This window comes from Podarcis melisellensis (assembly GCF_964234715.1).
Source record: "Podarcis melisellensis genome assembly, chromosome: 14".
In the NCBI taxonomy this organism is placed as follows: domain Eukaryota; kingdom Metazoa; phylum Chordata; class Lepidosauria; order Squamata; family Lacertidae; genus Podarcis; species Podarcis melisellensis.
Window position 1 is genome coordinate 24,300,155 of NC_138546.1, and position 24,585 is coordinate 24,324,739.

The following is a 24,585-nucleotide window of genomic DNA, read 5'->3' on the forward strand; positions in this document are numbered from 1 at the left end:
TCTTAATCATCTCTTCTCCAGACTTTGTTGTTTAGTCGTGTCCGACTCTTCGTGACCCCATGGACCAGAGCACGCCAGGCACTCCTGTCTTCCACTGCCTCCCGCAGTTTTGGTCAGACTCATGTTTGTAGCTTCGAGAACACTGTCCAACCATCTCGTCCTCTGTCGTCCCCTTCTCCTTGTGCCCTCCATCTTTCCCAACATCAGGGTCTTTTCCAGGGAGTCTTCTCTTCTCATGAGGTGGCCAAAGTATTCTCCAGACTAAACGTACCTAATGCCTTCAGTCTTCCTTTGTAGGGCTTGTGGCTCATCCAGAAGACCTCCCTTCTCCAGCATTCCACCTGACCTTTATCCCAGTCCTTATCTGTGCATTGGATATGAAACCGTAGAGTGGATTTTTGGTGAGTGCACTGGAAAGAGGTGGTTCATCCTTCACTCACCAGCTGGAATGTTCCCCCCAATGCTGTCCCCCTCAGTGCAGTGATTAGTTGGGGGCACCCAAGCCCTGCTGCAGGATGATAATGAAGAAAGGAAAGGAAGGAGATGATTCCGAGAGCCTTGAGTTCCAAGCATTTTTGAAATACAGACTTCTATTATGAGGTGCTTGTGCAGCTCAGAGAGGACTGTCATCCTTTTCATGGATACATGCATCTGTTATGAACACCTGTTTGCCCATAACCTTATCCCCAATTACTAAGCTCACATAAGAACATAAGAGCCTGCTAGATCAGGCCAGTGACCCATCTAGTCCAGCATCCTGTTCTCACAGTGGTCAACCAGATGGGAAACCCACAAGCAGGATCTGAGGACAAGTCTCCCTTCCTGTGGTTTCCAGCAACTGGTATTTAGAAACACTGCTTCATCTGACTGTGGAGGCAGAGCATACCTGTCCTGGCTACTAGCCCCCATTAGCCCTCTTCTCCATGAATCTGTCCAATCCTCTTTCAAAACCATCTAAGTTGGTGGCCATCACTGCCTCCTGCAGCAGGGAGTTCCATAGTTCAATGCCGTGCTGTGTGAAGAAGGACTTCCTTTCCTCTGTTCTGAATCTTCCAGCTTTCCGCTTCCTTGGTTGCCCCCAGTTCTAGTGTTAGGAGAGAGGGAGAAAAACTTCTCTCTAGCCACTTTCTCACACACCAAAGGAATGAAGAAAGGTTGGTTTAGTACATGAAACGAAAAGAGACAGGGTGTATAGATGCTTCTTCACGTAGCAAGGTTACACACACATGAAGGCAAGAAATCATACAGTACATCAGCTCTATAGTAGTACCTCGGGTTACAGACGCTTCAGGTTACAGACGCTTCAGGTTACACTCTGCTAACCCAGAAATAGTACCTCGGGTTAAGAACTTTGCTTCAGGATGAGAACAGAAATTGCGCTGCGGCAGTGGGAGGCCCCATTAGCTAAAGTGGTACCTCAGGTTAAGAACAGTTTCAGGTTAAGAACGGACCTCCAGAACGAATTAAGTTCTTAACCACTGTAATTCTATGATTCACTTATTTCTGGTCTTATTACAGCTCCTTCCTTGGCTTCACTGAAAGCATGCCCCCTTTTCTCTATCGGTTTTTTTTTACTCACCCAGCATCACTTCCCTTTTCCCAGTTGCTTTTGATGGCTCCTGGTCAAGCAGGGCAGGTTTACTTAGAAACCTACCTTGCATCAAACTGGGGGAAGTCCCACATCCCATTTCAATTACACCCCCCCCCCACACACACACAGAGGGAGAGAGAGAGAAACTTGTGACTTCTGCCCCCAGTTGATGCCTCCAAGATGGCCCAACTTCAAAGATGAGCCAGATGACATCATCTCCCTGGCCCTCAGCATCATCAGGAAGGTGATGACGCAGTGAGGATGATGATCCCTGTCAGCCCTGGGAAGACACACCCATCACCATCAGCAGGAGGCCAAGTGGCGGTGGTGGTTTGACCCAGTTAATGCAATTGCCAGGGCGGAGGAGAGCACCAAGTTATTAGGAAATCATCCTTGACAGCAGCAGCTGGTAGAACTTGCTCAGCACCTTCTCTAGCCTCCCTCACCAGGAAGAAAACAGAGTGGCTTCCTCTGGCTCTGGCTCTGATGGCCACCAGAAACCTCTGTATCGAATGTGCTATCAGGGCAGGGCTTTGGGTCAGAGGTCCAGGGGCCCCACTCAGCAGTGCAGCAGCAGGGCTGGCTTGTTCCTTTGAAGAATCACAGGACTGTAGACTTGGATACCCCAACATACATTTAGTCCAACCCTCTGCAAGGCAGGTATCACAGCTAAAGAACCCTTGAGAGATGACCACCTAACCGATGGCTCTTACCTCCAGATGTTTAGTCAGAATCTCCTTTCTTGTCATTTGAATCCATTGGTTTGGGTCCAACCCTCTGGAGCAGCAAAAAATAGGCTTGCTCCATCTTCCATATGACAGCCCTTTAGATATTTGAAGATGGCTCTCATAGCACCTCTCAGTCTTCCCTTCTCCAGGCTAAACATTCTCAGCTCTCAACTCTTTTTCTAAAGAGGAGTCTGGAGTCTAGAAGACTCAGCCCTCTCCTCCAGCACTCAGGATGGGTGGGAGAGCGAGGCCCAGCTCTTTGAGAAGCTGAGCACACTGGACCTCTGTGGGTTTGGAAGATGCCAGTAAAGAGGCTCATCCACAGGAGCAAAGGGGTGGGGTGGGTATTAGGAGATACTCTTATCTCCTTGTATCTGTGTATCTAGAAAAGTGGTATATACTGTATTTTTCGCTCTATAGGACGCACCAGACAATAGGACGCACCTTGTTTTAGAGGGGGGGAAACAAGAAAAAAAAATTCTCCCCCTCCCTGCCCAGCGCCCCTTCAGCGAAGCGGCAGGAGGTGTTGCTCAGAGAGGGGGAGAATTTTCCCCCTTTTGTTTTCCCCCTCTAAAACAAGGTGCTGTTTAAGGTGCGTTCAGTCGCCTTCAGGCGGCTACCTTGGAAGCCTGGAGAGCGAGAGGGATCGGTGCACACCGACCCCTCACTCTCCAGGCTTCAGGTTCCTTTCAACCTGCTCTTTGGGGCTGGCAGGGGGAAGCCCACCACCAGCCCCAAAGAGCAGGTCAGGGAGCAGCGGAAAGGCACGCAGCGGAGAGGCTGCTGCCATAGTTGCGCATCACCTCTTCAGCTGGGAGAGGATCGCAGGGCTATGGCTTCTTTAGCCTCGCGCGTGCTCTCCCGGTTGGAGAGGTGATGCGCGGCTATAGAGGCTCTTGCCATAGCCGCGCGTCACCTCTTCAGCTGGGAGAGGGTCGCGGGGCTATGGCTTGTTTAGCCCCACGCGCGCTCTCCCGGTTGGAGAGGTGACGCGCAGCTATAGAGGCTCTTGCCATAGCCGCGCGTCACCTCTTCAGCTGGGAGAAGGTCGCGGGGCTATGGCTTCTTCGCTCCATAGGACGCACACACATTTCCCCTTCATTTTTGAAGGGGAAAAAGTGCGTCCTATAGAGCGAAAAATATGGTAAATGCAATTAACAACAAGCAAACTCTAGTTGATGTTAAACAAAATTCAAGCTTTTCATTGTATAATATGTGAATCCCACATAGGAGCAACAACTTGCATTTTAAGAGTTTATGAATATTGTGTCTACCAGTAAAAAATAAGATTGCCCTGCAAATTAAATATGTTATTTGATTGTTTAGCTTATCCAAATAGTCATGGCACCAATGTTCAGGGAGTTTTAGTGTAGTTGCCTCTGCTTTAGGGCCTGATCGACTATAGGCCTGGAGATGGCTGGTGTTTGGACTTGACACACTCACGGAAGCTGAACTGGATGAGCATATTTTGCCTTGGATGTTGTTACACTGAGGTTCTGAGTTTAGGAAAAGAAGAGGGATACAGTTATTGGGGGATATACTGCACTTATGTGATAGGAAAGATCCTAGCTGTAACTAAGAGTCCTGCAATGAGTCCTGCTTGGTCTTTCAGTTGAGCAGGAGAGATGCAAAAGCTCTCTCCTCCCCCAAGGTAAAGACAAAGAAGGAAGAAGAAATGATCAGCAACCCTGCAAGCATCAGCCCAGCACTGAAGGAAGACCAAGCAGTCAGTGGAAAAAGGACATTCTAGGAAGGTTGGAGATTTCTCCCAATGTTGTCAGCCTGCGTTGCAAGCTGAGTTACATCCCAGCGCCTTCTGGCAGAGATGTCCCTACTGAAGCGAGTCAAAGAGTTCCAGGATGGACTTTGAACCAGTGATGGGACCTGTGTGAGGCACCTGGGGCAGCCCCGCCTTTCAAGTCAGGAGAACAGGTACCAATTCAGAAGACTGGCTCTTCTATGGCTTCCGACAGAGCCCCAGTTGTGCAAATCGCCCAGGGAGAGACCAGGTCAGAGCTGAGACTTTTTCTTACATCCATGACCCTGTGTGAACTCCCTGAAACAAACTCCCAGAAGCAGCAGCTGTCCAGGGTGCCATGTCTCTGCCACGTCACCTTTCCCTGTAGTGCATATTTTGTGGAAGGAGGGCAGAGAAAGGGCCTTGATTAACAAAACTAGGTGACCCTGTTTGCCCCCTGCTTTCCAAGGGCCATGGTGGGGGGGAAGAGATGGGACTCTTTTTTTACCCCACCCTTGAGTGACACTAATATTCGTCATACCCTCAGCTGCAACCGGGCATGCCCCCTTCCACCATGGCTGATGTGATGTGTACACAGGTAAGACCCCCCCCTCCATCGCTACCTCTTTGGAAATGGTAACAGTCTCCCTGCCCTTGATTTATGATGCTGCCTGCCAAAACAATAGCATCCAGAGGTGCCCCCCCCCCAGGTTTGGGATGGTGCAAGGGGGCAAACAATAGCTCCTGCCTGAGCTGAGAATCCCACACCCACCAGCCCTGCTGCCTCGTTTGCCATCAATCAACCTCACCATGTGTTTGAAAGCAGGAATGAGCCAAGGCCGAGTGTCAGAGAGTGGCTCATGACTGGGGCAAAGCAGAGAGTAGGGTGTCCAGGACCTTTGTGGAGGCAGATGCTTGCACCCCTTCACTGGCTCTGGCTGGTGGAAGGACCCTGGCAGGAGTCCCTTTCAGCTTCCAGGGAGGCCCCAAGATCCTTAGCTCCAGCCCTACCAGATTTCCCGGGGAAAAGATCACACATGCACAGACACAGGCTGTTCCTTACAAATATTTTATTAAAGGCATTTCTCCCCTTCCACAGTTCCCAGGGGCTGGTCTCGGTTGTTAAATTATTAAGCTTAAAAACACCACCACCATATATTGCACATGAGCCAAGTCTTTTTTCCCACTCCTTGCTGCTTGCCACCTCCGCCACAGCCCCTGCACCCAAAGGGCCCTGGATCAGGTGAAAGGGGGCCTGTCGGGAGTCCAGCACCCTTTTCTCACGGCGGCCAGGCAGATGCCTCTATGGGGAGCCCGCAAGCAGGACCTGAGCACAACAATAGCAGTAGCCCTCTCCCCACATGTGATTCCCAGCTGCTTGCACTGAGAGGTGTCCTGCCCCCCAGTATTACCAGCTTCTCCAGTGGATGGACCTTGCAAGGGAGGAGGTGGCAGATAAATGTACCCTGATAAGTGCACCTGGAAGGGCTGGGATTGCATGTGTGGGTGTAGCTGGGCATGGGGATGCAGGTCTTTTCAGAAGCAGGATTAAAAGGCACCCCTTGAGAGCCAAGGCTGCTCCTTCTGCGGGGTGTGCTCTCAGAACCAACCTTTACAGCTTTGAGACAAAGGCAAAATCTTGAAGGCAGCTCCGTTCCAGGCCAGCTGAAACCAGGGAGCTGCTTTCAGCTACAGCAAAAGGGAACCTGGATCTTACTGAACCCACAACCATCTTCCGTGCCTGAGGGTCAAGGTGCAGCTGGACTTGTCCTTTCCCTAAGGAGTCACAGCTTTCTGCCACACAGTCAGCAGCTCTTGTCTGGGGGTCCAAGGTCATGGACTAAGCTCCCACCTCCAGACAGGAACTGCCTTCGGACACCTAAGCATCACAACGGAAGCCGCCTTGGCGAAAAGCCTGGCTCGCCCCCAGCGAGGGGCAGAGGGGGGATTAATACAGAGACGGCATCAAGTGTCTGGCTAGCAGAATGGCAGAGCACAGAGCAGGTGCAGTTCTGTTTGGGGCAAGCGGCTTCTGTCCCCCGTCCCGCCAGAGGGTAAGTCCAGCCGCTGAGTCCAAGGAGCGGCCTTTCCTGCTGGCGTCAAGGGCATCACTGGGTTGTCCGGACCTCCAGGGTGTCATCCAGCTGCTCTCCAAAGGTGCTGGCCAGCCGCAGGGTGCTGTAGTTGGGTGGGGGGGTCCTAGGGGGTGGGTGCTCCAGCGAGAGGGGCAGGCGCATGGCTGTGTTGAAGGTGGGCAGATCATCATCGTCTGCAGTGCAGGCTGGGTTGTCGTGGCCCTGCAGGCCATTTTGGGGGGTTGGTTCTGCCTCTGCCTCTTCCTCCTCCTCCTCCTCCTCTTGATCCCTGTTCTTACCCCGCCACCACTTCTTGGCCTTCTGCCAATGGCGGCGCAGGATGATGCAAATGGTGTCGAGGAAGAAGACCTCCACAATCTCGATGACACAGACCATGGAGCAGCTCATCCAGAGGCCCAGCTGGCCCCCAATGTTGGAGACAAGAATGACGGGCTGGAAAGGGACAGAGGGAGCACTTCAGCACCAGTTTTCCCCTTGGGGGTTTCCTGGCAGGGTTTAATTTCTACACGGAGAAGCGTTTCCCTGTATGGTCCATGGACCACTGAAGGCTCCCCACTCCCTTGGCCACTGAAAGGACACTCTCTCCATTCCACTGTCTCCTTGCCCCACCCAACCCTACTAGAAAACACTTGGGACTGAACACGGGACCTTCTTCGTGCAAAGCAAATGGCCCCAAATGATGGCCATTGTTGGATGCTGCCTTCTACTAAGCCAGAAAAGCGGCTTGTCTTGCTCAGCACTGACTGGCAGTTGCTTTCCAGGGCTTCACGATGTGTCTGCCTACCTGGAAACATTGCCAGGGATTGAACCTAGAGCCTTCTGTTTCCAAAGAGGGTGCTCTACGACCATGGAGCTGTGGCTCTTCTCTCCACCACACTAGGGCAAAATCTGCAGGTATGGTGGAAATGGATCCCTCTTCCTGCCTCCCTCCACCAACACAGCCAGGCTGGGGCCCATGGGGAGATGATTCTCCTTAACAGTGCCAGGATTAGCTGCTTCCTGAGCCTGAGTGGAGGAGCCCCTCTTGGCAAGTGCCCTCCCAGAAGGGGCTACTCAGAAGTTGGCCAAAGGCAACACTCACATCATTTGCTGGATTCTCCTTGATTTCCCTCTCGTTCAAGTCTTTGTAGAACACCACGAGGTTTGCCAGGTCTTCCCTGAGAAAATAAATTGTGGGGAGGGGGGAGAGAAGGAGAAGTGGAGCTGGATGAGGCAGGGCTAGTTGGGAAGCAACAGTGCCCCACCTAGGACGGACAGCCCTGGCTTCTTATGGGATGTGTGCGGGGGGGACTTACTTTTTAAAGGTCTCACCGCGGTTGTTCCATTTATCCCATGACAGAAGTTTCAGCATCCATTCCTTTAAAAGAAGAGAGCCGGAATTAATTGAACACACTCAAACATCAGAAAAGCCGTGCTGCTGGGTAAGGATCCAGTCACAAAATCATCGAGTTAGAAAGTACTCAAAGGTCCATCTAGTTCAACCCTCTGCAGTGTAGGAATCACAGCTGAAGAATCAATGGCAGATAATCCATCCACAGATAAGCATCTCCAATGAAAGAGAGTCCACCATCTTCCGAGGGAATCAGTTCCACGGTCAAACAGCTCTGACCCTCAGAAACTTCTTCCTGAAGTTCAGTCCAGCTTCCTGTTCTCCCCAGTGGCTTGCCCAATGCCCCAAAGGGAAGAAACACACAAGCAGGACAATTGTGTGGTCTCCTCTGTGATCTTGTCCTTCCCATTTGCCACCCCCCTCTCCTCAGGGCTTTGGGGGCCCCTCAAAATTGTGCTGACAAGGACCAGCCCCTGTGCCTAGGGTAGGGCCCAGGCTTGCATGTGGCAGCCACCACCGCTGCCCCTTTGATGGAGGTAACCATCTCCTGGACTCCTATTCAAAAGTGCCAGGCACTAAAAATCATGGGTGGGTGGGGCCCTTCGAAGCCCCACAGGCTGGGGCCCAGCTTAGCTGACAGCTGGCCCTGGGTCTGACTCTTGCCCTCCACTGCTTCACTCACAGCTCTTTCCTTGCAAACCAATTCCCTGCCTCCGTCCCTTAGCCTGGTCCTCCCATGGAGTTTAGGAGCTCCCTGGGTAGGGCAGGATTTACACATAAGAGAGGGCTTTGCATCTGATCTTGTGCCTGTACAGGTGAACATATGGAAAGGGCACATTCATTTAAAAAAATTTAAATGAAACAATTTGTTCAGATTCTTTAGAATACTGCAAGGAGGTGGAACAAGTCTTAATTCCAGGGGACAATCTAATAGTTAATTGGGTCTTGGGGTGTTCACATTCCAGAAAAAGGATTTGTCACAGTTTATATTAATAATAAACTTATTATTATTATTATTATTATTATTATTATTATTATTATTATTATTAAATGCCCACCCATCAGAGGTCACGGAAATAAACAACTATTTGACTTTTAGAAGACATCTGAAAGCAACCTTATATAGGCAAGTTTTTAATCTTATAATTTTTTAATATTGTATTGGGAGGAATCCAGATTGACTTGGGCCACCCAGTCTGATAGGATAATAATAATAATTAGTAATAGTAATAATAATTTGGAGACAAGACACCACCCCAAAATAATTTATAGTATTAATTCCCTCCAGAAGTAGAACTTCTGGATCTTTTTTTAAAAAAAGTATTTTTAATTGAATAGAACTTCACAAGACAAACACATATGCAAAAACCAAACCAAACCCAGGCGGGCATGGGATGTTACATTCACAAGAAGAAATTATAAAGCTCGTTATCCGGATACTTGCGATGAGATGCAGAAAGGTAAGTGAAAAGTCCCGTCATAAGAAACGAGAGAACAAGGGGTGGGGCACACCTGACTTGCAAGATATACAGAAACACAAACCTGTGACTGAAACCTATGACTGAAAGAAGGAGTACCTAGGATAAAATGCTCTATATTACATCAAGAATTTTTTTTTAAAAAAAACAATTAGATGTTACTTATCCCAGTTTTCTCAACATACTTGTGGAAGGGCAACCCTTTGTATCTTGAAGCATGATGGCAACGTCATCAGCAATTAAACTGAGGAGGTGTTACCTACTGCAAACTCCTGGATCAATCTATTGTTATAAATATTTATAGCACTCCTTACAATACAAACCGGCCATAAACCAGGACACCATCTTCCAAGGCCGCACTCCCACACAAATCACTTGACCTGCATTGTTCATGCCCCCCCACAAAAAGTGGTTTTGTTTTTGTTTTTGAAACAGTGACCAAAAGTATTTGCTTTTGAACACCATGCCTGTAAAAGTGCAGCCCGAAATCATGTGCGATCGCGGCGGCCATTTTGGTCACTGTCTTTTTCTGAGAGAAAAAACAGGGTGTCCCACTTTTTCCGGGACAGTCGACAGGTATGTTATAGCCAAGTTTTCGAGGGATAAAATGAACAGGAAGGAGGAAAGGGGGCGGCCCTCTTTTGTGCAGAAAGAGCACCACATCCTAGGGAAAGGGAGGTCAAGGCAAACAGGACTTGTGGGGGGGAGACACTCACCTGGGAGGCTGAAGAAGGCCACTGGGCAAGGCTGGTGGTGAGGGTCCACTCTTTCAAGCTGGGGAGGCAAGGCAGGCATTGAGCAAGCATGGAGGGAAGGACTCAGCACCCTGATGGCTTCTCTGGAGACCCCAATGGCAGAAGACCCGGCCCTGTCACCCTTTGGAAACCCACCCAAGTCAAGGATGCAGGAAGTTGCCATTGGTGTAACTGGAGCCTGGAGCATTCTAGTTGTGGGGTGGTGGTAGAGGGATGGTGGGGGGGGGACAACTTACCTGCAGGCCTCTGTGCAGCTCCCCTGGCAATCCAGCTGCTCCTTCACAAACTTTTCATGCTGTTTGTAGTAGCAATACACTGGAGGGAGAGGAGAGAGAGAGAAGGGAGGCTGTTAGGAGCAGCCCAGCAGCCTCCACCAATCCTGCAAAATCCCAGCGTGGCTGGGGAAAAAGGTCTCAGGACAACCGCAGGACAAAGGCAAGCTCCCACTTTGTTGAGGAAGCATCTTGGGCAAGGAGAAGGCAACAGCATGGCCTTCACTCCTGCCTTCTGCTGTGAACGAGCAAGGGGCTCCTGCCTTTGGAAACCTCCCGAGAAGCTGCTGCAGGAAGGGGACTGTGAGCAACATCAAGGAGAGGGGGTGTTCCTGGGACCCAAGAGAAACGGGTCCAACCTCCTTGCTATTTTTGGTATGGCTAGAACGGAGTCATCTTGTTAATGCAATCTGGCTTTATTTATAGCTCCGAAATGTGGGTGTGAATGTTTTTCTTGTATGTTGCTATATTTGCTGTTACGTTGTTGTTTCAGGATGCTATTGTGAAATTGTTCCTGCGATGGTTGATTTCTGAGATGCAATTTCTGCTTGAGGAGCTGCTTTGGGCACGTATTTTCATGGAAGGGTGGCATAACAAAGGAGATTCCAACTAAAGAAGGAGATTCCAGCTAAACACCAGGAATAACCTTCTGGCGCTAAGAGCTGTTCGACAGGGGACAGCTCTTAGCGCCTTCAGACAGAGGCAGATTTAGGGGAGCGTGACTGGTTCACCTGCACTGGGCACTGAGCTGAGAGGACACTGCAATAATGGGGGGGCACTGAATTTTGGCATTGCCACTGAAATTCGAAAGCCCAAAGTTCACCACTTCATTGGAAGGTTTTGGAGTTTGGAAAGCAGAGGTTGGATGGGCATCTGTCAGGGATCCTTCAACTATGATTCCTGCGCTGCATGACATTGGGTGGCCCTTGGGGCCCCTTCCAACCCTTCCAATTCTATGATTCTATACAAATAACATGATGATGACAATGGATGATGAAGGGCAGCTTGGCAGCAGGCCATGTAAGCAGACGTGTACGGAAGGCGAGAGGGAAGCAGGATCCGCCTCTTCTGGTTTAGGCCCAGAGCTATGGCTTCCCAAGGAAGGGCGTTTTCTCCCGAGGTCATGGATGGCAACAAAGAGCTCACATTGGACTCAAGGCAGAGTGGGATGCATTCCTGGAAAGAGACCTCTCAGAGAAACTTAAGCCCCCTCTGGGGGAAGGGGGCCCTTTGACCCAGCTCCTGAGGAGAGCGGGCAGGTGGAGTGATGGGAAGACTTACTCCAGTCTGGATATTTCTTGTAGTTGCAGAACTCGGCATTATCGGGCAGGGGCTGGGCGTACTGGGCACAGCCGCACTTTTTCACCATCTCATTCTGGAAGCAGGAATGGAGACAGGTCTGCGAGGGGGGAGAAATCAAGCAGGGTGTCTGTCAATGCCCTCCAGATGTTGTGGACTACAACTCCCATGAGCCCCCAGCCAGCATGGTCATATTGGACTACAATTTCCATCAGCCCGAACCATTGCGGTTGCTGGTGCAGGCTGCACGAAACCATGAGGCAGAGAGGTCCTGGGGCTCCAGGCTGCCTGGGTGCAATTTACACCCCCCCCAGTATCCCTTGGGGGGATGCAAGAGCATGGGATCACTTCTCACAGTCCCACACCCCGGCCACCGCACATGCCTCACCTGCAAAGAGTAGGTTTTGTTCTTGTATAGCTTCTTCACATTGACGTCAGACCCGTCCTCTTTGCAGTTGCTGTATGGATAGCCGAGTCTTTTGGACTTTGTCTGTGGGATAGAAAGGAAGAACTCTGTTGGTATGAGCCTGCCAAGGTGGGGTGTGTGATGGGAGAGGGGTGTGTGGGGCAGGGAAGAGGCATCCTGGGTTGCGCTTGTGCTTCTTCCTTTAATCCCAGATGTGTGGGTGCTGGAAAGGCACTTTGCACATGCTCAGATGCACTCTATTGTGTGCTATCAGGATTTACTATCCCAAGAGGCCGAAGCCAGGTCTGGCATCCCAAAGGAGGTTTGGCAGGATTTACATCCTGAAAGATCTGTAATAAATAAAAAAAATACTTGGCAATGGCCAGGATTGAAGCAGATGTTGTACCCCTGAAGTATGGATCAACTCCCTCATTTCCATATACCTGACAATGTCTTATGTATATCTAATCTTTCATTGGGTAGAAATTTCATAGTTTCACTTTCGGGGGTGGAGTGAACATTTGTGGTCCTCCAGGTATTGCTGGACTCCAGCCCCCATCATCGGCCATGCAAGTTCAGATCTTTTTTTCCTTTTAATCCAGCCCTGACCCTTAGTCACAGGCACACATGACAAAGAACATGGCAAAGAAAGTCTCCTCCAAAACGACCTCCAGCCAGCGCAGAGCTTTCCAAAGTGTGTGTTGCGACACGTTAGTACGTCAGCTCAGTGTGTAGGTGTGTCACACTATAGTGGTATCTCGGGTTACAGACGCTTCAGGTTACAGACGCTTCAGGTTACAGACTCCGCTAACCCAGAAATAGTACCTCGGGTTAATAACTTTGCTTCAGAATGAGAACAGAAATTGCGCCGTGGCGGCGCAGCAGCAGCCCCCATTAGCTAAAGTGGTGCCTCAGGTTAAGAATGGTTTCAGGTTAAGAACGGACCTGTATTACAATTTATGTATGTGTCCGTATCACTTATAAGGGTTTAGTTTAACCTCCCGGTTTGCTAGTAAAACTGCACTACTGTGTTGCGAAATGATGCATGTCTAAAAAGCATGTCACCAACATGAAAAGTTTGGAAAGCTCTGAGCACTGGGAAGCCGTATGCTGGGAAGGGGGTTTCCTGTGCACACGAGAGCAGAATCTGCCCCAGGTGACTGCTGCCCATCTGCTCCAGCAGCACCACTCACAAAGTGCATCCCGATGGAGGTGGCTGTGGCCGTCTCTATCTCAGTGCCGACGTCTTCGATGAAGGGATATTCATCCTGGCCATGAATCACTATCTTGGCTCCCGTAGACGTCACCAAGAAAGGGTTGTACTCTGCTTCGTTTATATACAGGATCACCTGCAGCCCTGTGTAAAGGAAGGAGCGCAGGATTAGGCCAGTCTAGTGGAAGGTACGGGACCAAGAGAGGCTCCGGAGGAAGAGGAGGAGAAGGCGCTGTGGGGACGGGGGCCAAAAAAAGTCAGGGCACACGGGATGAGACTTGCCAGCTAAACTATTGTGTCTCCCGTTCTCTCCTTTGCTTCTCTGCACAGCACCTGAAGCACCTAACAAAATAAACTAACGCATCTTTTTAAAAAAAAATTGCAGTGAAAAATTTAGCCAAACCAAAATGTAAAAATCCATCCAATGCCTGGAAAAATAAAGCACATTTGGAATCAATGATAGCAGGTTTGGCCCCAGGCGAGCCTCCCCGAAGGAGCATTCCATAGACAGGGAACTACAGCAGAGAAGGTCCCGTTCTCTCATCAGCACCCTCCAAAACTCCCTCGGAGGTGGCAGGTGTTGATGTCCAGGTCTGGGCAGATTTACCAGGGGGAAATGAGGTCCTTTACAAGCCAGAAGGTCTCAGCTAAAGTGGCAGCGACTGGTACAGGAAATCACCTAACGTGTATTTGCTTGCAAAGTTGTGAACTTAAGCCCCTCAAGAGCAGTGCTTTTTTTCGGGAGGGGGGCATGTAGGGGTACACATACAGATTCACACCAGGCCACTAGGGACCAGCTACCCAGACAAGTAATATTTCAAATGTCAAATGTTAATGGTGGAAAAGAGGCTTGGATGCAAAATTCAGGTCAGGTAAGACTATCCGTGGAGAGGAGGCAGAGGCACGGAGGGAGGAGGAGCAGCTGGAAGCAGCTGGGACTTTGTAGGCTTCTCTTAGTTAGCTAGTCAGGTTTTTTCATAAAATTTATCCATTGCTTGGTTGTAACACACACACACACACACACACACACACACACTCCTCAAAGCAATTTGCAAAGAGGAAAATACAATAAAGTTATCACTAAAAGCAACTCTTGACAACATTTGAAAGAGAAAAACAGCAATAAACTAAAACAGATTAAAACACACATCCACATTCTACATGTCTGGGTAGGCTTGCCTAAACAAAACTGGTTTTAGCAGGTGCCAAAGAGAGTACAGTGAAGGCTGACTGATATCAATAGGCAGGGAGTTCCCAGAGTGTAGGTGCTGCCACAAGGAAAGGCTGATTTCTTGCAAATGTGGAGTGGGTGTTAGGTGGCATCTGTAACAGGATCAGTTCTGCTAGTCAAAGCGATCAAATGGACAGGTTCTCTTAGCACTCTGGATAGTGGCTACAGAGCTCAGGACAAGAATCTAGGCCCACCCACATCCACTCACAACTGAGATCAAGCAGGCAAACCATCTGGAGGGCTCCCTTACCGTATTCACTGCCTCCGGTGGTTGTGTTCAGGATGCTTCCGTTCTGCCCACTGTTGAAGGTATAGCAGTTCCCGTGCATGGGATGGTGGAATGTCGTGAAGTTCCTGGCGCCGACCAAAAACATATTTATTTTTCAAAAGCACTTCACCCCACCTACTGTAGATAAACTCAACAAAAGAGCTTAAATTGCCCAATTAACATGAACTGCATTAGAAATAAACTGTTTCTGCAGGGACTTTTGTTCAGCTTCCCAACAGACAAGGACAAAGAGTTTTGAAATTTTTTGGGTGATGCCCAACTTTTAAAAAATGTCATGGGGAGTGGGAGGCAGCAAAGAGGGATCTTTCTGGGGGAGGTGTGGAGGGTGTCGACACAAGAGCAGCCCCCCTCAGTGATGGCTCCACAGGGAAGAATGCCTGGCACCATCAAGACTTAACCCTGGGGCCAGGCAAAAAACGTTTATATTCTGCTAGACCTTTGGGTTTTCATTATCTGTGGCCTCCTTCGGTGGGCGGGATGTTTCAGTCCTGCCTTTTAAAAATATGAATGAGTTTTAGGTTTTCGTTTTATGCTGATTTTAGAATCATATAATCGTAGAGCTGGAAGGATATCCCAAGGGACATCTAGTCCAACCCTCTGCAATGGAGGAATCACAACAAAGGAATCCCTGACATGATGTATGTGTTATTTATTTCTGTTGCTGTTCTAAGTCACTTTGAGTTATTCTGTTAAAAAATAAGAAACTAATAAGTTTAATGAGTAACAACAACAACAACATCTTAAGGGTATATGGTCCCCACTGAGAACATCTGGCGAGCACCAGATTGGGGAAGGATGGGTTAATGCAACAAGTGGCTAAGCAGGAATGGTGGGTTGAGCCGAGTGACGACTAGGCTTCCGCTTGCAATGGCAAGATCTTTGGCATGACTCACCACTACCCAGTCGGGAACCTGAACAGGCCTGTTCTCCCCACGGATTGATGGGGAAACGGATGTTTTGGGGAGGCAGATCCCAGAGGGTGGGCTGTAAAGCTGCCACCTGAAACCCACAAGGCAGACCAGGCGGGTGGCCATGCAGAAACATCCATATCTGCAGTCATAAACTCATGGGTGAGACCACATTTTGGACACTGCTGCAGAAAGGGCACTGCCATTGTGGCTTCTGTTCTGTACTTCCTCAGAGGTTCACCAGCAGAAGAACTCAGCTAAAACCTGCTCTAGTCTAGCCACTGACCTTCACAAACCGTGAAGGCTTGAGAGGTGGTCTTTAAAAAGACATACATGAGGCCAGAGAGCTCTGCGTTCAACACCTGTCCAACTGCACAAGGCCAATTTGGTGTGTATCACACTTCTGTCTGGCCTCCCCAAGGATGCTAGAGAAAAGCCCCTATTAAACTTCCCACATCTAAAGCACTTTTAATTTGCGTTAGATATGTTCCACCTCCAGTGCTGGAGCATGCTCTGCCCCCCGCTCTGTTCCCAGTGACTGACCTGGCATCGCAGGAACGGCCGTCAAAGAAGCAGCTCAAGATGAGCTCCTCTGCCGAGTAGCTCATGTTCACTTTCTCTTCAGCACTGATTTGGGCCATGATGTTCATGTAATGCAGCTTGTACCACTCTTGGATGGCGTTGACACCCGAACTGAAGGTGTAAAGGGCACAGTCACTCTTGTTGTGGGAGTCACACTGGAAGGAAGAGAAAGCAGGGGCTCAGGCAAGCAGGCAGGCCGAGGGGCTGCCCCACAGATGCATACGCTGCCTTGCAGTGTGGAAATAGGTAGGTGGCTCAGCACAGAATAGCGTGGTGCAGTGGTTAAGGTGTTGGCCTAGGACCCGGGAGACCAGGGTTCAAATCCTGACACTCAGCCATGAAGCTCACTAGGTGTGACCATGGGCCAGTCATTGCCTCTCGGCCTAACATGCCTCGCAGGTTTGTTCTGGGCATTAAATGAGGAGTGGGAGGACCACGTACACTTTGGAGAAAAAGGGTGGGATATCAATGCAACAAATAAAATGACAATAATCATTCAGAAAGAGAGAGAAAGCATGAGCACAATCCTCAGATGCCTGGACCCAGAAAGAAAATCTCTCTGATCCAGCCTTGGAACTGCAAGTGACTCGTAACTCTGCAGGCAAGACATATTCAACTGTGAGACAGGAGGGACACCTTGTCGCATTTGTTTGTTGAGCTAATTAATGTGTATACAGTATTTATATTTGTTTGCAGGAGGATTTATAACCTGCTTTCTGCCTCAATTGGAGATGCCCAAAGTGGAGAACAACCAAGGTTGCCTGGCAGGGGCTTCCGCTGAGCAGGGGCTACAACAGGAAAGCCCCCAACTCACTCCAGGCTATAGGCTGCCACCAGCCACATTTCAGGAGGCAAGTGGCACCCTTTCCTATGGTGAAGTTCTGGGCACAATCCAAGGTGCAGGTCTGAGCCTGCGAAGGGCACTTGTTGAGCTCACAAGCCTGTCCACTGCCCTCCAGATGGACTACATCTCCCAGCAGCCCCAGCACCACATGGCCGCTTCGAGCTGGGACTGATGGGAGCTGGATTGAGTAAGGCTATGGCAATGGGGATGGAAAATGATTTGGAAGACGCCCCAAAGGCACTGCATGGGGCTCCCCATCTCCTAGCATTCCCTCCTGCCTGTGCCAAGCCCGTCAGCCCCAAATATAAGGCTAGCACCCGACTCAACAGAGCTGCATCTGGTTCTCCCATAGGCCACAGAGCAAGGCGACTCACCAACTGGAATCCCACAATATCCTGGGGGTTCTTGACGCTGACGATGCTGGAGCCCCCTGAAATGATGTTTGCCTCCATGCGCCGTTTGGAACCAGCGGAGGGATTTGGAAAAGGCTGCTGGTGAGTGAGGTTGTCTAAATTCGTCAAGGGAAAGTATCTGTGGAATTTTCTGTCCTCACTTGGCTCAGGGTCACCCGCATCACGGCGCTCCCTGATATTACTTCCAGAAAAGTCATACAAGGACCTCAGCGCGTTCTCTGTCTCTTTGTCCAGCTCGGCCAGGTGTTTCTTGATGGCACTGTACCTACGGGGGGATAGACAGGGGATCTTGTTGCTACAGGGGGCAAGATCTTTTGCTACAAGGAGAGTGGGGAAGGGCCCCCTGTTAAAATCAGATAGCCAGGATCTGGGTGCATCCACTCAGCCCAGCACTGGGCTCAAGGACCAAGACTGACACACAATTATTTTAAAGCAGACTTGTGCTTCAAAGTGGGAAGGATAAACAGCTGCCACTCATCACTCAACAGTCCAAAGATCTTCCTGCACTTTTGACACTAGGAAATATGTCTTATAATCACCCACCTTGCTTGGATATCTATTTGGGCATAAGATCTGCTTATATCAATAGGTATGTTTAAAGTGGATTGATGGACTGTACTTACTGTGACAACCCAACAAACAAGAACATAAAACGCCACGTTTCGATGAATGTAAAATCTCCCCATCCACTCCCATAGTCCAGCAGCAAGATAACACAAGCCCCATAGTGATCAGGTTCACAAGCCGGACATTAACAGCAGCCTACGTGATCCTATGCAATGCAAATTGCAATGGAAATGTTATTACTATTCAAAACTCTCAAAGCGTCTTACACACCACAAGACACAAAATACATGACATTCCACCATGGCAATTGTTAACAAAAATACAGCTGCAACCGCCACACTCGTGTCACAGGTTTGCAGGGCAACATTTCCTATTTTGGACATTTTCAAGAGAAGGAAGAATCCCTCCTAAAAGATTATTTTACTCGTTTCCCCAAAGAGGCCGGAGAGGCCCCCCTAAGCAGGGAGTTCCACAGGTGAGGGCTGCATACTCAGCAGGGCTGCTTTAGGGGATCTTAAAGCCCAGGGCGGGGAACTGTGAATTGGAGCTCTCTGAGCACTCCAAATAATAATTAAATGCTGCTATTATAAGTTGCCATTATTTATTCCACCCAAGGCGTCACCTCCCTGACTCCACATTCCAAGTTCTTGAGCAGGACTGTGCTGAAAGCAGCCTGGCCTGATCCTGACCCTTCGCTGTCCCTGTCCACTGGCAGGCTTGGGGGAGCTTTCCTGGATGCTGAGCCTCACTTACTTGTAGGGGTTGATGTTACAGATGGTGACAGCTGGGAATGGGAGTGCGTGGAACTGGACCGTGACAGAGACAGAGGCTTTGTAGTAGTTGAGGACAAGCTGAGTGCAGTACCACAGGATCAGTCCCACGGCGGTCAGCGTGAGCAGGATCCACAGGAAGCGGCGCAGGCGCCCCCGCGAGACCACGATGCGCCGACAGCCGTGGGTGTTGGTGTTCATGCAGTACCAGTGCATCAGCTCCCGCAAGGTGGGCGCCTGGGGGCCGGTCACGGGCAATGTCTTCTTGAGCTTGGCCTTGATCTTCTTGGCAGGCGCCATGCTAATGGCCGACACTTTGGAGGGGAAAACACAAAGCAAAAATCAAGGATATTGCAGGCACTGGATATTGTAGAGCAGTGTTAGAAATATATAAGCCAGGCACCCAGTGGCTCCTTAAACCAAGGTTGGAGTCGCCAAAACGGAATGTCTAGTTGCCATTTGTGGGCAAGATGGCTTTTCTTTTTCAGATGATGGACCGACTGTGATTCTCAGTTAAACATATTTCAAGTCCAGATGGCAACCTTGAGCTAGGTTAAGAGCTTAGAGAACTTAAAAGAAGAAAAGTGACTTGAAACCGGGAAAGTCCGCATATACGTATATTGGCCTATTTCAACCTCTTTTTCTTTAATGGTGTCTGTTCTGGCTCAGGCTGCACAGAAAAAGCATTTTGGTTCCAGAAATGCATTCCAATTGTGCATATAAAATATAACTGATGGAATTCTACAGGATCGGGTATTGGTGTGTGAAAACAACCCAGATCCAATGATCTCCAGATGGTGGAGATGTCAGGTGCTATCCTGGCGCCCAGGCATCTTCACTTGGTTGCAAGTGGTTGAAAGCCAGGTGCAAAAACACTGTTGTAGAGCAGGGACGTCCAACAGGTCGATCACAATCTACTGGTAGTTCCCATCAAGGTTTTGGTAGATTGTGGCTGATCTCTGGTTCCCTTTCCTTAGGGTCACTAAAACTGACTCCTGCCCTGCCCTCCATTGTTATTTGATCTCTAGAAGGGAAGACAGAGCTTTCTCTGTGCTGCTGTTTTCATCCATAGCAATCTTTTTGTGAGTGACTTTACCCCTTTGTCCCTTGCCTTTAACCCACCCCCCACTCCCCTCCCAAAAATGCTATTTTTAACCCCTAAAAAGCTCAACAACTTGGGTAGATCACTGCCAGTTTTTAATTCTGAAAGTAGATTGCAGTCTCTTGAGAGTTGGCCATGCCTGTTGTAGAGGATATTGTACAGTTGGAAAAGGTTCAGAAGAGGGCAAGCAGAATGATCAAGGGGATGGAGCAACTCTTCTTATGATGGAAGGTTGCAGCGTTAGGGACTTTTTCATTCAGGGAAAAGGTGAGTCAGAGGTGAATTACAGAATTGCAGAGCTGTAAGGATCATCTAACCCAGGAATATGTAGTTGCCCCATACAAGGATTGAACCTGCAACTATGCTCTAACCAACTGAGCTATCCAGACCAGAGGTTTATAAAATTGCACATAGCGTTGAGACAGTCATCACACTAGAACTTGTGCACACCCAGTGAAGATGAACGTTGGAAGACTCAGAAGAGAACAGACAAAATAGAGTCCTTCTTCCTGCAGCACATAGTTAAGCTGTGGAACTCACTTCAACAGGAGGCAGTGATGGCCACCAACCTAGGCAGCTTTAAAAGAGGATTGGGCAAATTCATGGAGGAGAGGGCTGTCAGTGCTACTGGCCATGATGCCAATATCCTGCCCCCATGTTAGAAGGCTGTAATACTTCTGAATACCAGTTGCTGGAAACCACAGGAGGGGAGAGGGCTCTTGTGCTCAGGTCCTGCTTGAGCCTTTCTTGTAACGAGCTTCTGGTTGGCCGCAGGAAGAAGAGGGTGCTGCACCAGAAGGCCCCCTTTGGCCTGACCCAGCAGGCTCTTTTGACGTTCTCATGGCAGGATTAATCACAAAACCACTGCTGCACGTCTAAAACCAGCCACAAACCTGTTTAAACTGTCAGAGGCCCCAGCTGAGCCACAGATACCCGTTGAGCCTTTAATAATACAAACACAGTGTCAGCAGGGACCTCACAAGACGTTTAGGCCAACCCTTTGCCAATGCTGGCACTCCACTGCTGTAGCCTCCCTGTAAGGGGTCTCCCCCCCCATGCCCCTTCTGACATTTGCTGGCCCCTCCTTCCTACTGCTAGAGCTGTTTTGCTCTTAAAACCACAGCCTTGCATTTGTGCTGTGTGTTCAATACACCAAGACCAACCTCTGAGATGGGGAGGGGACCAAATAAAGACAAATATTCCTCTTCCCATGGTAAGACTCAGGCCTGGCCTGACTTTTATATCGCTGTATACCTGCCTGATAATTTTAGCAGAGGGAGGTCTATAAAAATACTCGTGGTAAATAAATAAAGTAAGAGCCAGGCCACTCCCCCTGTTAAAAGCCATAGGGAACAATAATCACAATGACTGGCTACTTGAGAACGTTTCCTAGAACTGCGTAGGTCAGTTGGCATTGAATAAAAAAAAAATTCCAAGAGTTTACTGAAAGTGAAAGGGGAGGAGGAACTCTGCTGAATCTCCACGGAGCATTTGTTTGCACAGGTGGCACAATGAATGCCCAATGTCCGACTAAGACCAACCGGGCCTCTCTCCCTCTCTTGTGTGTGGGTGTGTGCTTTATCCTCACAACAACCCTGTGAGGTGGGCTAGATGGAGAGGCAGTGACTGGCCCAAGCTCACCCAGTGAGATTCATGACGGAGTGAGGATTTGAACCCTGGTCTCCCAGGTCCCTAGTCCGACACACTAACCATTGCACCACACTGCACCTGTTTACTCTGCATCCCACGTACACCTACTGCGGGTTTGGAAAGTGGTTTACACACAACACTAGTCATATGCCATACCAATCCTGCCGTTTCTTATAAAATACTGCAACCTGACGCATTTCCCCTGAAACCAACTTCCATCTGAACAGAGGAAAAATCCCTGCATAACTGTGTTTTAAGCTAGATATTTATGCTAAGACCCCCTGTTTTCAGTAAGTTGAGGATTGTGTATGCCACAAGACAAGCAGATCCTCCACTTGCAGTCTTGGTCCCAAAATACAGGTGGTCAAGGGTATTTATATTTTTATTTCATAAAATTTATATGCCACTCGGAAATCCTCAAAGCAGCTTACAAAGAGTATATACCGGTAAAAGGGTATGTGGCAGGCCTAGATAGAGGAGTTGCTACAGTTTGAATAATTTTGTGAAACTCTGAGGCTTGCATCTCCCTATAGGCTATGGGTGGCTGTTCAACCAGAGGATATCTGTTTTGTTTTGTTTCCTGAAATGGGTTCTCTCAGTAGTAAACACCTGCTTCCCATCAACACCTTTTATAGACTGGGATGAAAAGCTGTCTTTAAGATGCACACACCTCTGGGAATTCCAGTGGTTCCAGGGGACCTTTTCCCACAAAGGGATTACCTTAGAGGCCAGAGGCTTCTCTGCTGATGGTACACAGTTCAGGGCAGCACCTGCCAGCCACCCCCCATACGCAAAGGGACCTGCCCCCCAGCTGGGAAAATCACTTTAGCCCTAGAGAGAGCCAGCATGTCACAGTGGTTAGTGCTGGGCTAGGACCTGCGAGAGATCTTCACTGGGGGCCAGTCACTGCCTCTCAGCCTAACCTACCTCACAGGGTTGTTGCGGGGATTAAATGAGGAGGGGGAGCGCTCCTGGGAGGAAAAGGTGGCATATAAATGAAACAGATACATAAGAATAAAAGGTGGAACAACCTTCCTTCCTGTCTCCTCCCTGCTCTCCAATCCCCAGAAAAAAACAGAAGAAGGAAATTTCATGGGAAATCAAGGAGCATTGCTGTTATAGCCCTGATACAACCCCATCTTCCTGTGACACCATCAGGAAGAAATGGTGCCACCTGGGATGTAAGGAAGTCTTCTGAGCGATGGAGAAGGAAGACAGAAAGCCCCCCTTCAACTGAGTCATTTGAGCTCAGCACTGTCAACACTGACTGGCAGGAGCTCTCCAGGATTTCAGGCAGGAGCCTAGTCTGTGCTTGGAGATGTCAGGGGGCTTGGAGGCAAGACAAGTAGCTCCAACTGTGGCAAATGAAACACTGGGGAGATCCCCTCTTCTCCCTGGGGAGGGCTAGTTAAAATGGTCGGCTCTGGATTCCTGTCCCCCATCCCCCGCCTCTCCACCCCCCCCTTGGAGAGGGCAGACGCCTGCCCTGGGAGAGCCTCACTGCAGAGGAGTAAGAACACCAGAAGTGCCCTGCAGTGCTGGATCAGGCCAAAGGGGGCCCATCTGGTCCAGCCTCCTGGTCTCTTCTGTGCCTCTTCTGTGAAACCCTCAAGCAGGACCTGAGCGTAAGAGCAGCACTGCCCCCTCCTGTGGTGTTAAGCAACCGGTATTCGGAATAAATATATAAACAAATTATAGAATCATAGAGTTGGAAGAGACCCAGGGGTCATCTAGTCCAACCCCCTGCAACGCAGGAAACTCAGCTATGGCATCTATGACAGATAGCCATCCAACCTGCAAGGAAGGAGAGTCCACAACCTCCCGAGGGAGACTGTTTCACTGTCGAACAGTTCTTACCGTCAAAAGTTTTACCCGTATGTTTAGTCGGAATCTCCTTTATTGTAACTTGGAGCCATTGGTTCGAGACCTACCCTCCAGAGCAGGAGAAAATAAGCCTTCGTTTGCAAAAGAGGGCTAGACAGAAGCCATCGATAGCCCTCCCCTCCATATATTAGCTCGATCTTCTTTTAATGCCACGCCACCCAAAGCAGGGGCCGTCGCTGCCTCCTGCGGCAGCGAGTTCCATAGTTTAAGTCCTTACTTCTGCCTGTCCTAAATCTCCCCACAACCCTCCGGTCGAGACTGGCTTCCCGCCCCCGGTTTGGACCCTCGGAGGTCCCTCCCTCCCACCCAGGCAGCTGCACTTCCCAGCTTCCAGAGGCGCCCCAAAGAGCAGACCCGAGCAGCTCATCTCCGCCGCGTCTCACCTGCGGGGCCGCTGTTGACGCCGAGAGCCGGCTGGGGCTGCATGGCGAGGCTGGCGAGGGCGCAGCTCCTACTGCGGGATGCCGCGGCTGGCTCTGCTCTGCCCCGGCCGCCCCAGCCCGCCCCCGGCCGGCCGCCACGCCTTCGCCAGGCTCGGGTTGCAATACGCGCCCGGCGCCCCCTGCAGGTTATTCGCCGCCCTGCCGCGCCACTCGCCCGCCGCTCCCTGCCCTGCAGCGGCCCCTGCCGGCAGCAAGCGTAGGAGCAGACCGGCGCAACCCTGGTCCAGCAGTGGAGCAGAGAGAAAGGATTATGGTGTCTGTCTGTCTGTCTGTCTGTCTGTCTGTCTGTCTGTCTGTCTGTCTGTCTGTCTGTCTGTCTGAAGCAAAGAAAGAAAGTCTTGATCCATATCGTCAAAGTGGAGCAGCAGCTTTATATTATGCTGCATTGATTTGCTTCATGGTTATGTAGTTATTTAAAATAATTTTAGCCCTTTCTTAAGGATGGAACCCCAGGGGATGTTACATAGTTTGAAACTATACAATACAACTACAGATATATAATCAGTAAGAAAAGCCAAAAGAATGCAAGGAAACACCCACCCTCCTTGAAAAAGACAATCCAATACATAATTACAGCCAAAGCCAATCAACAATTGAAAAGAAGATCAAACTCAGGAAAAAGCCAGTGAAAAGAAGGGACTCTTTACCACCCTGGTGCCATCCAGCTATTTTGGACTACAACTCCTATCAGCCCCTTGAAGCAACATGGTCCCCTGTCTCCCTCCTGCCTAACCTATATGCTCTCAGAGATGGGCAAGCGAGGCAAGGTAGAGGTGAGATGGACCTTTGAATAATTTGGTCCAAACCATTTAAGATTTTAAAGGTCGAAAGCATCACTTCAGAGTAGACCAAGAAAATTGTCAGAAGAAGAAACAAACATTTTTCATCCCATAAATATTCTGGGTTTGGGGTTTATTCCTGTCCCTTGCTTTTGTTGCAGGATAGTGCAGAAGTTGGCAATAATGGCAATAATATGGTAACATTGGGGAAAGCAAA

The 24,585-nt window shown here is 49.6% G+C and overlaps 2 protein-coding genes across 2 annotated transcripts in view; both read right to left on the bottom strand.

Moving 5' to 3' along the window:
- The window catches only part of SCNN1G (sodium channel epithelial 1 subunit gamma), a gene marked incomplete at its 5' end in the record, with an annotated part of 9,889 nt that extends 8,201 nt beyond the window's left edge, over positions 1-1,688 (bottom strand). Inside the window, one exon of the mRNA XM_081887516.1 lies at positions 1,655-1,688. Coding sequence (XP_081743642.1) covers positions 1,655-1,688 — 34 coding nt within the window. The remainder of the gene's footprint in view (positions 1-1,654) is intronic.
- A 3,424-nt stretch (positions 1,689-5,112) lies between these two features.
- Positions 5,113-23,634, bottom strand: LOC309356607 (epithelial sodium channel subunit gamma-like). Its single transcript, XM_081888152.1, has 13 exons — positions 23,530-23,634; positions 18,494-18,824; positions 17,135-17,438; positions 15,878-16,071; positions 14,388-14,491; positions 12,887-13,050; positions 11,676-11,777; positions 11,270-11,387; positions 9,953-10,031; positions 9,678-9,735; positions 7,449-7,510; positions 7,235-7,310; positions 5,113-6,585 (listed from the first exon to the last, which is right to left on the bottom strand). The coding sequence occupies exons 1-13, from the start codon at positions 23,570-23,572 to the stop codon at positions 6,166-6,168; spliced, it is 2,055 nt and encodes a 684-aa protein (XP_081744278.1). The 5' UTR covers positions 23,573-23,634; the 3' UTR covers positions 5,113-6,165.
- Between the last annotated feature and the right edge of the window lie 951 nt (positions 23,635-24,585).

What these genes read in the sequence shown, in the direction of transcription:
- LOC309356607 (XM_081888152.1), bottom strand. Translation starts at nt 23,572, where the DNA reads ATGCAGCCCCAGCCGGCTCTCGGCGTCAACAGCGGCCCCGCAG. An exon ending in ATATTGTGGGATTCCAGTTG is followed by an intron (nt 16,072 to 17,134) that starts GTGAGTCGCCTT and finishes TCTTCCTTCCAG; the next exon opens with TGTGACTCCCACAACAAGAG. An exon ending in AGGAGAATCCAGCAAATGAT is followed by an intron (nt 6,586 to 7,234) that starts GTGAGTGTTGCC and finishes GTCCCTTTCCAG; the next exon opens with CCCGTCATTCTTGTCTCCAA.